Source organism: Vicugna pacos, chromosome 3, assembly GCF_048564905.1.
Source record: "Vicugna pacos chromosome 3, VicPac4, whole genome shotgun sequence".
In the NCBI taxonomy this organism is placed as follows: domain Eukaryota; kingdom Metazoa; phylum Chordata; class Mammalia; order Artiodactyla; family Camelidae; genus Vicugna; species Vicugna pacos.
Genome location: NC_132989.1, coordinates 97331994 through 97344526, shown reverse-complemented (window position 1 = coordinate 97344526; position 12533 = coordinate 97331994). Strand labels below are relative to the sequence as shown.

General features: G+C 40.9%; 1 protein-coding gene across 1 annotated transcript in view; it reads right to left on the bottom strand.

Moving 5' to 3' along the window:
- ADAMTS12 (ADAM metallopeptidase with thrombospondin type 1 motif 12) overlaps nucleotides 1–12533 on the bottom strand; it is a 288416-nt gene that overhangs the window by 39085 nt on the left and 236798 nt on the right. The window contains exon 18 of the mRNA XM_015235450.2: nucleotides 5851–6061. Coding sequence (XP_015090936.1) covers nucleotides 5851–6061 — 211 coding nt within the window. The remainder of the gene's footprint in view (nucleotides 1–5850; nucleotides 6062–12533) is intronic.

Genomic DNA, 12533 nt, shown 5'->3' with positions numbered 1-12533 from the left:
TCTTATTTGAAGATTGTGTCTTCCCAGAGGTAGTCAAGTTAAAATGAGGTTACTAGGTTGGGCCCTAATCCAATATGTCCACTGTCCTTATAAAAAGGGGAAATTTGGATACAGAGACACACGTAGAGATAAGGCCACGTGAAGATGAAAGCAGAGACCAATGTGTTGCATCTACAAGTCAAGAAACACCAAAGACTGTGAGCAAACCACCAGAGGGATAGGAGAAAAGCATGGAAGAGATTCTCCTTCACAGCCCTCAGAAGGAGCCAGCTCTGCTAACACCTTGACCTTGGACCTCTAGTTAAAGAGTGGTGAGACAACACATTTCATTAAGACACCCAGTTTGTGGCAGCTCTAGCAAATGAATATAGTACAGTAGATAATTAAAAAAAATCCGATGTGATGTAGAGAATCAGCATGGCCCCCAACTGGTTTTCTGTGAGTAGCTGTTTCAGACAAAAATAATAAAATAAATTTAAAAAAAAAAGTGCTCACGTGTGTTCTCTAGGAAACCTGGCAAAGAACAGGCTGCTGATGTCCTGGAAGGACTGAGGTGTTGGCACTTGCAGAGGTCCCCAGACAAAAGAGCAGGTGGTCAAGGCGAAAGCAGCAGGTGTCTAGCCCCACAGGAGTGCCCTGGACCTTAACTGTAACCCGGGATTACTAAGGATAAGTGAACCAGCAACGTCTCCTAGCATCCATGCTCTGTCTCCTTTCAGTTTGCAGGAACTCATGGGGGTCTTCGCACGAGTACTGTTTGCTCTGCTTTTCATTTAGCAACAGATAAGCCACTGGCACTTGCAGTGCCCTCTGTTTGAAGAGCCGGGAGAGCTTGTTTGTGAAAATCGGCATTTAGTCTACATGGTCACTTATGCAAGGCAACACTCATGTGAACAGCTTTGCACAGAAAGGATTGATGAAAGATCTTTGCAGACCCTGGGCATGCCGGCTTTTGGAGGTTCCACCCCATGGCCCATCAAATAGATTAAATCTCTAGGCGCATGTGAAATGTAATTTCCTTTCTGTAAAAACAATTTGAAAGGCGTTTTATTCTTCTGCTTTTGAAAATATTTGGCGACGGTAGCTCATTTAATTTATGAGTGGCTCTGACTTCTCCGCAATCATTATGCATAGTTTGGAATTTCAGCAAAGTGAGAAAATTGTTTCTAAACATAATACATTTTCCACGAATACTGAGAGCTGTCATATTGTTACCTTTTGCAGACATTTGAGATGTTTCATGCCAGTGTTCAGAGTAAAAGCTCTGTTGCTTGCATTCAAAATCTGGTTCTATGGCTTGGAGGCTGTGTGACCTTGGACAAGCTTCTAAATACCTCTGTGCCTCAGTTTCTTCACCAGTAAAAAGGGACTAAGAAGACTATTGTGAGATATTGTGCTAATACCCATTAAAGTGTTTGATATACATACTAAATGCTTGATAATTATTTGCTTTTAATATGTAATTAAAGACTGATTTCTGATTTTGCAGTGTCATTTTTCTATTGGAGCAACACATTAGTTTTGGGGTTTTTTTTTTTTTTTGATTTTGCAGGTTTCAAACATTTTTGTAGGCCCTTAAAAAGCTTGCAGGCTCTTAGCCCTGGGCTTATAATAACTCCATGCATAAAATGGTCCTGAGCTCCGGGAGGGAGTTAGATGAAAATGCAGGGGCCACAGATCAATTTCATCAGGGCAACTGGGTGCCATGGACTGTACAAGGCTTGCAAAATCAGTAGCATGTCATCTTGTCCAATAATACAGTTACTCTTTAGTGAACACTTCTTATTTTCTAGGCACTATGCCAAGGGCTCACACAGATTATCATCGAACCTTATAATAACTCTGTCTTTTTAAATGAGAAAAGGCCGAGAGAGGTTTAACATTAGCTCAGTTAGGGCTTGCCACGGCTAAAATGTCTAGAAAAATTACTATTCCACTAAATCTATTCATCTAACTGCTGGGAGAAAGAGGGGAATTCATGAATTAAAATCAACCTCATAGAGTGGGATTTTGGGGTCATATGGTAAGTCTATTCCTAGTCTTTTGAGGAATCTCCATACTGTTTTCCACAGTGGCTGGGCATATATTTAGAAGGAACCCTACTTCGAAAAGACACCTGCACCCCAGTGTTCACAGCAGCACTATTTACAATAGCCAAGACACGGAAACAGCCTAAATGTCCATCAACAGATGACTAGATAAAGAAGATATGGTATATTTATACGATGGAATACTATTCCGCCACAAAAACCGACAACATAACGCCATTTGTAGCAACATGGATGGAACTGGAGAATGTCATTCTAAGTGAAGTAAGCCAGAAAGAGAAAGAAAAATACCGTATGAGATCGCTTATACGTGGAATCTAAAAAAAAAAAGAAAAGAGAAAGATAAATGAACATAAATACAAAACAGAAACAGACTCATAGACATAGAATACAAACTTGTGATTGCCAGGGGGGAGAGGGGTGGGAAGGGAGAGACTGGGAATTTGAAATTTGCAGATACTGAGAGGTATATATAAAATAGATAAACAAGATTATACTGTATAGCACAGGGAAATACATACAAGATCTTGTGGTAGCTCACGGTGAAAAAGAATGCAACAATGAACATATGTATGTTCATGTATAACTGAAAAATTGCGCTCTACACTGGAAATTGACACAACATTGTAAACTGACTATAACTCTAAAATAAAATAAAATAAAATAAAATAAAATAAAATCAACCTCATAGAGTTATTTAAAAGGCTAACTGAGACACTGATCTATAGTGTGGAAAGCACTCAACAAATGATGGATGACATTCTTCCTGTTTCCATCTATTCACTTTACTAACAAACGATTATACGTGTAGCTCTTGTGAAGTGCCAGGCACTGTTCTAAGAACTTCAGGAATATTAGCTCATTTAATCCTCATAACTTCCCTAGAGTCTAAGTACTGCTGTTATCTCCATTTTAGAGGTGGAGGAAACAAGTCACAGGAAACTCAAAGTAACCACAGAGGGATTGAATTCACACATCAGATCAGTGGCACAGCCAGGATTTGAACCCAGGGGGCCATGCTCTCCTTCACTAGACTGGATGCCTCTCACAAGGCAGGTCACTGAAGTGGTCTATCTATGGGGGCCACAGAAACTTTGATAATTGTCTTTGTTTACAACAGAGGCCCCCTCTACCCTCCAAGCCCAGAAAGTAGGTTGGGCAAAACCAGGATAAGATTCTTGGTGAAACTTGAGATTGGGAGTAGAAGTCAGGTGTCCACAGCGCAAACTTAGAGGGGAAGGGGATGGTCACAGTGCGGCAGGAAGGCTGGCCCTGGGGGCAGCCTCTGGCTGTCACTAGCAAGGGAGAGACCTCCTTCTTCTGACTCCTGCTGGGGCAAGGATGAGTGGTCCAGCCTGGCACAGATAAGCCACTCTCCCCTCACTGCTTGGGTTGGCAGAGTTGATTGGCAGAGAAGGGCAGCTCATGTATTTGCCTCTTCTCTTTCTTCCCACCTTGGGCAGCCCAGCGAAGGCCATTCTACAGGAGTCCAGGAGCCTCACAGGTCTGGGGTCTTCTGACCCAGTTACATTATAGCTTTAGACTCACCCAGGCTGACCCAAATGGCCCAGTGCAGACCAAGTGATCAGGTATTGCTGGAACACTGCTTTTCATCAATTATTGTTGCTCTCAAGACAAAATCCAGACCAGAAATACTCTGTGTAGCAAGAATCACTATATCATCTCTTTAAAAAGTATCCTGGCATAGTCAGAACGTCAAAGACATGTGTCATGTTCCAGCAAAGCTCATTAAGGGCTCATGCAGACACGAGCAAGACAGCAGAGGGATGAAAGGAAGCCCCATTCGATGAACATTTTAATGCCAATTTAACTAAAAGCACCTCTCTTGACAATATCTCCTGAATGAAGGCAGTGGCTCCGTTTCTCTGTCTGGCTCTGTCAAATGGAAGCTAGAAACTGGATTCCATGTCTGCTGTCAGTACACTACCCGGTGGCTCTGTTTGAAACAACAGACTCTCGAGTACTTGTCATCTTGTGCCAACTTTTTGGTCCTTTGTTCCCCAGTTAAGGCACATCATTTCGCTCCTCATAAACATAAACACAATAAAAAGAGTGCCTTAGCCAAACATGTAACTGCAGTCCTTTGAAAAAGCACGATTATGGCAATTAGTAAATTCTACATGACAGGAATTATTAACTGCTTTGGATGCAGCCAACACATTTCTGGTAAACAGATTTAATGGACCAGTAGCCATACCCTATTCAGCCTTATTTTGACAACACTGTAATTTACGACAATCCAGGTTGGCGGTAGACTAATAGGTCAGGCCAGCCACAGGCCATGAGTGTGCCTTCCCAGGAGCAGGGGGATATTCTGGCCTATTACTGATGTGTGCACGTATCACTAACACACCTGCATTCGTCTGTAGGTGTGTTTTCTTTACATGCATACCTTTGACTTTTCTGGTTTTGGTCCTAGCTGTCCCATTTGATGGGAAGTTCTTACAATATAGGGACCATACTTTTCACTTTCTCTCAGATGCTCCAGAGAGTATTCTGTACAGAATTAGAAGCTAAATAAACCTAAACCGTGACTACGAGCTAATGAAATCATTTTGGAAATAAGGTTATCAAAGTGTCTGTATACAAATGAGTGTTTTCTGCTTTCAAATAGTTATCTTCAGAGATGGTAACTTTGCTTATACACATTTTTGAATTCTTTTTTAGATAATACTTTCAGAGAACCTTTTTAAGCTGTGAGAAGCAGTAGCATTTATTTATAATCAAATACCACTTTAAACACAAAGGCTTTTTCCAGATCAATCAGATTACTCCTTTAACCAACAGACTTAATTCTAATAGACTTTCTGTGGCATTCTCCTGAATCAAATATTTTTCATTTCTTTGAAGGTGAGTCTAAGAGGAATTCCTAAGATACTCTGGTCAATGGTAGCGTTACTATGGAAACCACGTGGCTTCCCAAGGAAGCTCGTAAGAAGTCAGCATCGATCGATAAATTCTGGCCTGTTGGTTTTTCAAGAATCATTCATTTTCTAGTAATTCCTTAGGTCGTTAATTGAAATACGCATAGGGAGGCAGAGCCAGGCCCCTGGGGACTCCAGCACCCTTGCAGGAAGAAGGTCTCTGCTTCTGCTGCAGCCTCTGGGAGCACCAGGCCTGACAGCACCAGGGTCCATGGCGACCCAAAGAAAATTAAAGCCTGGGAGTCTCTCCTGACCTTCTAGCCCATGGATTTCTAACTATACTCGGAGAATTAGATTCAATTAACTTGGGGGAAATGCAACACTATCTGAATGTATGTGACTGATAATAGTACACAACCTAAACCTTGGTCAGGTCTGAACAGACGGATGATTTGAGGGGCTTCTCCAAGTGTCAAGTGTACTGCCTGCCGCTCCCCCATCAGAGTGGCCCTCCTTTGGTTTTTGTATGAAACATAACTACCAGTAAATGTTTGACAAACCAGCTCTTGAGGAAGGTGAGGGAGCCTCGATTTGCTACCAATGGTTTAACAAATGGGCCAAGAAAAATCCTAAAGATTTACGATTGGCTGTTGGAAGCCTGTTTGCGTGAGATCTAGCTGCCCCCTGGCTGGTATCTGACCACTGGACAAGTGAGAGGGAGATCCTGGAAGAATGAAAAACAAGCCAAGACACGATACTGGGTGGTGGGAAATGCAGGAAACAGGCCCGAAGTGAAGAACACTGGCCAGCGGTGCAATTTCACCCGGGGGCACTTTGGATTGGCTAGTGTAGAGGGATGGGGGCGGGGCTGATGAAGCACCAACAACGCGGGCTTCCCTTGTAACCCCTGAGCTCACCTCACTCCAGTTGCCCACTGTCCAGTCCGATGGGCACAGGATGTCTCGGTTGCAGGAAATGAGGGTCTTCGGCTTCAGCAGGTGCTGGCAGTCTTCAGCCGGGAGAGCCTGCTCGTCGGAGCCCATGGTCTGGATGCACAGCACCACCCGCTTCTTCTCTCCGTGGGGCCCGCACGTGGCCGAACATGCTTCCCACTCCCCTGCCCACCACCTGCAGACACACACGGGCATGTGAGGGAAGATCACCCACAGTCTATACACTCTCAGTTCAACCCCTGCAAGGAAACCAGGAGCAGAAGTGCCCGTGACAGAGCTGGGAGGTTCTTGAAGATGCTCCCATACAGTGGAGGGCGCTCTGCAGACAGGGCTAAGACTAGCTTGTTCAATCACAGCTCCAAAACCCAAAAGAATACTTGGCATAAGTAGATGCTCAGTAAGGATATTTTTAAATGTGAAAAAAAAAAAAGCCCTCTTTTCAGTCAAGAAACCTGAGGTCCAGTTTTCCGTTGTACAACTTCAAGTGAGTTTAAGCCTTACTCTCCTTATCTGTTAAATAGATGTAACAATGCTGACTCAATTTTTTAAATTAAAAAAAAATTTTGACCGAGGAAGGAATTAGGGTCATTTATTTATTTTTTAACAGAGGTACTGGGAAATGAACCCAAGACCCTGTGTGGGCTAAACACACACTCTACCACTGAGCTATATCCTTCCCCACAACCCTGACTTTAAAAGAGTGTTGAGGATTAACAAAATACCAGTTTATGTCCAGTGCATAGCACAGGGCTTGGCATCCTACCAACTCAATCCTTCAGCAGTCAAAACAACAACAGTTACCAATGATGAACTGGTATGACGTCGAGCTCTGTACTAGGCACTGGACATATACTTGTATTTCGGTTAATCCCCAACACTCATTTAAAGTCACTATTTTCCTAGGTCTCTTGGCTCCTAAATGAATGTTTTTCTATCTCAATGTAAAGCAGGTACTTTAACACTAATTTTCAATGATTTAGGAGGTGATCAGGCAGGGGGATTGCCATGATTCCCCCACCCGATCTCCCTCTATCTACCTATTAATATTTTCATGGGTCCCTTTAATCAGAAAGGGGTAGGAAAAAGAGAAACTTATCAAATAAGGTCATTTCTTTTTTGTCAGCTGTTCTTGATAGGTTGAATAGTTGAAACTGTTGGCTAAATTAACCTGGATTCTCTATGGAAAAATGAGGAGGTGTACTCTCTCTCTACCCCATTATCATGGATGACGGACTTAAGATTCTAGGATGTGAGCCCAGCGGTTACACAGAAGTAGCTTTTGAAAGTGACAAAGAGCCTTCTCTTTTTTCCCTTCTCCATCATTGCACAAATCTTCCTCAATACAAAATATGGAACAGGCGTCTTAATCCAGTGTGGTTTGGGTCCACCACTGCTTAGCTGTATGGCCTTTGTGTTCATCTCTCTGTGCAGGAATAAAATGGAATATTTCTCTCTTTTTCATGGGAGAAATAATATAGCATGTGAAGTCCTTCAATCCTGACTTTAAGGGAGCCTTCTGGCCTTGAGAAAGTATTGAATTCTGAAGAAGATAAAACTTTGTACTATTACTTATGTTTACAAAATACTGGATTTATCTGGGTAGATCCTTGATCCTTATCCTTTTCATCTGGTTAAAAATATTAGAAGAAAGCTCTTCCTCAATTCTATTATATTCTTCACTTAGCAAGTAATTAAGATTACTTATTTATTCTTTCGTGTTTAACATTTGGCCATCTTGTGTGGATAAAGAGCTAATATTGGAATCATATGGACATGACACCAAATAAATGCCCCCTGTATTAATCTAATCACTTTGTCCTACCTCTGACATTTCTAAGGGAGGCCAGACACATTATCGAATATATCAAATGCCATTCTGGAGGGGCCTTAATCTGAGCCGACCAAAAGTCTAATGCATCTAATTACTTGCTACAAGGCTTTCAGCTATGGCATCACAAAGTGATAATGGACTTTCTTATTTTCTCCTCCTGAAATTTTCTCCACAGTCCCCTGGGGATACCTCACATATGTTTGTCACTAGTTTAAAGTGAAACCCATCCTCTTTATTTCCCTGCAAAGGTCTCCCAGGCCCTGGGCTCACGAGCTATTGCCAATTGTTCTCCGTTGTCTGTCTCATTCTTTTTGGTGTCTGCCATAATCCCACCTCTTCCAGGAGACTTGTAAAAGAATATTGTTTTATATTTATGTTCATAGAAGATTTGTGACAGAAGACTGTTAACATGCTCAGTGTCTGGTGAGAAGGACAATGTAACATGCGAAGAACTCAGCAAGACAAAAGACCCAGCCCACACACTTATCCACCTCAACAAGACAACCTTTCTGGCTTACTCAGCACAGACTCAACAACAACCTAACCTGACGTTTTCCATTTTTGCCATTGATTGTTCTCGTACCAGAACATCCATGACATCAGTCACACCTGACACACAACTGGATGATTGGTATTACATTGCCTTCTATTCTTTAGTCCCTACAGGTTAGTCAATCTTCTCATTCCAGTTACTATGTAAAAGCCTCAAGGACTGGGGCTCTATCAATGATTCTCACTGTGCATCACTTGGGGAACTTAAAAAAAATGATCAGTGTTCGGGGGTTATTGCTATATTGGTTGACCAGAATCTCTTGCAGGTAGGGCCCAAGGTATCAGTGTTTTTTGAGATTCTTGATGACTTTCATATGAAGTCAGGATTAGAAATCACTGGTGTTATGATACCAAATAAACATTTGATTGTTTATCTTTAAATTTTTTCTACAAAGAACAGATTGTTGTTTTCTTATGGATTAAGTAAAATAAAGAAGTGAGCGTGTTTTGAGACCCACAAAGAACCTGTAGCTGTCCTGGAAAAGTTTACTGTCGTTTGGACACCTTCTGAGATCAAGTAGAAGGATCTGTATCTTCCACCCATTCCCACACCAGCGCTTGCTCAGGCAGCTCTGACTACCAATAAATCAATAAAATATAAAAATAAACTCTAACCCTTATTACACAGAAAACTGAAAGTCCTAATCTGAATTTGTTAAACTCTTGCTCAGAATAGTAATTTCTTTAAAAATACCAATTTTTAAAACTATTATTTGTACTCATATTTTCCCTAATAGCATTTAGGTACATTCCAAAATCAAATTCAATTGACATTCCAAATTTCAACATAATAACCATTATTACGATATAAGCACTATAGCTTCCTTGACCTTTATACACAGTGTCTCCTTATTCTGACTGAATCCTGTTGGTCCCACCTCATCTTCTCTAGCTTTCTTGTGGTCCCCTGCACACACTGTGCTCATTCCTCTCTCACCTCTCATGGACTTTTCCCAGCCTCAATGACCTTATTCCTTTCATTGAGATTGGTAGTTCTCAACCAGTGGAGAGCCCCATAGTCACCTTCCCAGAGTTCATTTGGGAATGTCTGAAGACATTTTTGGTTGTCACAAGGTGGAGGTGTGCTCTTGGGGTCTGGTGCGTAGAGAACAAGGACGCTATGAAATTCTCCATAATGAACAGGACAGCTCCCATGGCAAAGAATTACCCAGCTTCAGGTTGCTCTAGTGCTAAGGTTAAGAAACTTGGATTTAAACCACGAGCTATTCTTTTTGCACTGAAACCTCTATGCAGCTTCCGGGGTGGAAAGAATTGCTGTTGGAGTTTATGAAGCACTTTGGATGTGCTGGGCACCATCACAGCTGTAGCCTCACAGAGCTCTGCTTTGCTGTAAACCAAAGTTCAGAGAGAAGTCAAGAGGGGGAAGAGACTCAAATGACCTCTTTCTGGAGTCAGATACACTTTCAATTCCAAAGATTTTTCTTTCTTGACAGGCTACTCCATCCTGGACCATGTACTCAAGACTTTCATCCTGAAAGCCATGTAACACGTATTTCTTATGCTTAGATTACCAGAAATTATTAAATCTTTAAAAAAAATCTGTCCAAAGTACTCATTTGGGAAAGGACACAGAATGTCCAAATTGGATGTAGAAATAAATTATTACTGAAGGACAATAATCCAGAAATAAAAGATTAAATCTTGCACATTGAGTCATTTGAGTAGGGGAAGTGACAGCTCTGAAGGATGGGGATGAACTCTTCAGAGATAATGAAAATTAGGTGACAGAGGAAAGTGTTGCAATTTGAAATTCATATCGAAGGAAACAACTGAACTAAGCTTTTAAAAACAAATAATATTAACACAGCAATCGACATTTATTATTTATTCTTTAGAAAATCAAATCAACTTAATTTTGTTTCTTTTATCCCCTTGTGAATTTGTGTGTATGATTTAGCTTTGGAGTTAGAATCTTCCACTTGTTTATAGCATTTTCATTGTGTTTTAATGTGTGAGAAATATTTTAAATTTGGGGATTCTGGTTTTAGCCCCCAAACCTGTTCATCCTGAGATCCCAGGCAGTAGCATGGTATCCTAGCCCAGCATAGAATTCTCAGCAGACAGATCTAGGTTCAAATCTTGGCTCTACCTCTTGTAGCTAAGAGACTCGGGACAATTCTTGTGAAGATTTTAGTGTCCTCATCTGTACAATGGCATAAAAGTACCTAACAGTCAGGGTGGCTAACATGAATAAGTGATCTGGCAATATGGAAAGGGCTTAAAGCAGAGTGGGTTCTCAGTCCCGAAATCATGCTTCTTGGTATTTAACCAAAGGAGCTGAACATTTTATGGTCACACAAAAATCTGCACATGGATATTGACAGCAGCTTTATTCATAATTGCCAAAGCTTGGAAGCAACCAAGAATGTCCTTCAGAAAGTGAATGGATAAACTGTGGTCCATCCAGACAGTGGAATATTATTCACACTAAAAAGAAATGAGCTATCAAGCCATGAAAAGACATGCAAAAACCTTAAATGTTCATTACTAAGTGAAAGAGGGCAATCTGAAAAGGCTGTATACTGTATGTACCCCACTATACGATGTTCTGGAAGAGGCAAAACTATGGAGACAGTGAAAGGGTCAGTGGTTGTCAGCGGTCAGGAAGGAAGCAGAGATGAATAGGCAGAGCACAGGGGATTTTTAGGGCAGTGAAACTGCTCTGTATGGTACTATAATGACAGGTATATGTCACTATATACTTGTCCAAACCCATAGAGTGTACAACATTCTATGAGAGTGGGTGAGAACTCTTTAGTAAACAATGGACTTTGGGTGATTATGATGTGTTAATGTAGGTTCATCAATAAAAAAGTAAATAAATAAAGCAAAAGAAAAAGGAAAAAAGAAGAAAAATAGTGGGTTCTTAAAAATTGCTCATTTCCCTCTACCTCTTTACCCTGAGGCATGGCATTCCATTTCTCTGAACTCATAACTCCTTGTTTACCCCCTGGGAATAGTACCCACCCTCTACCCCCTAACTTTACCATGAATATCATGGGAAGCTGAAATGCAATGGTAAATAAGAAGGACTTCTGTACGTTATCCATTATATTGGAATATTCCATGGAATTCTATTTAGCTCATCATATCCTACTTCAGAATGCATTTTCAGAAATTGTAGCTGCCACGTGTGGTATTTACTTAACATTTTCATGAGTCAAAATCTCTGACCAAGTTAGAGAGCCTTATGCATTTCAACAAAAATGAACTACGTAATAAAAGCACTGTGGGTGAAGTTTCGAGTTGTAACTTCTGATAAAGATTTTAGTCCAGATACATTAAATAAACAAATACAGATTTAGGGAAAGGAAAAAATATATATGTGTGTGTTTACATATCATGAGAACAAATAAATATTAGATATGAAATTTCAATAAAATTAGCTAGCTGGGGTCAAGTAACCCTCTAAATACAGGTACCATAAATTTTAAACATAAATGTATATATGTATGCATGTAAGTATGAGTGTGTGTGTGTGTGTGTGTGTGTGTGTGTGTGTGTGTGTATCACCTTGGGCATAAAAATAAAAATAAGGGCATATATTTTACTTTCAAGTTCAAAAAAAAAAAACCCACTATTGGGATCATTAATATCCCTCTCCGAAAGCTGTGCCTTTAGTTTGAGGTCTGAACTAGGTAAATTCAGGCATGATCTGCTAATTTTGTTGATCTTAAAGGACCACAAATGGTGCTCAGGCATTAATCATGTATAGAAACAACAAACTCAGACCCTGGGAAATAGATACCAAAGGGAAATCAAAACAAAAATGCTACCAAATGATAAAGATTTTAAAAAGCTTGCCAAATTACATATGCTTTGTTCTTCTTCCTTAAGTGTAATCTTCACACTGTTTAGAGGGAATTGGAGGAAGTTAAATTTCCAACACAACAGCAGAAACTGGGGGAACAGGATGGATTGTTTTCCTCCCTTTGAAGTGTAATGATGTGGAATGGCAGCAGCGGCAGCTGCAGAAATGACCAGCAGCTCACCAAGAAAACCTGGGCACTGGATGTCACACTTGTGCTGACCGGGATGGCACAGGGCTGGTTGTGGCCATCAGCACTTCCATTCTAACTGCCAGGGCTTCATTACAGACTCTGTGAGAGGGAGCTGAGTAATTGATCCATTTCAAAAGTTTGCTCTAAATCAACATGCTGTATCCATGTACTCAGCTTAGGAAGCATTCCAGGAAAAAAAACCCAAAGTGTCAGTCACCTCGTCCTAACAATGCTGCTCTTAG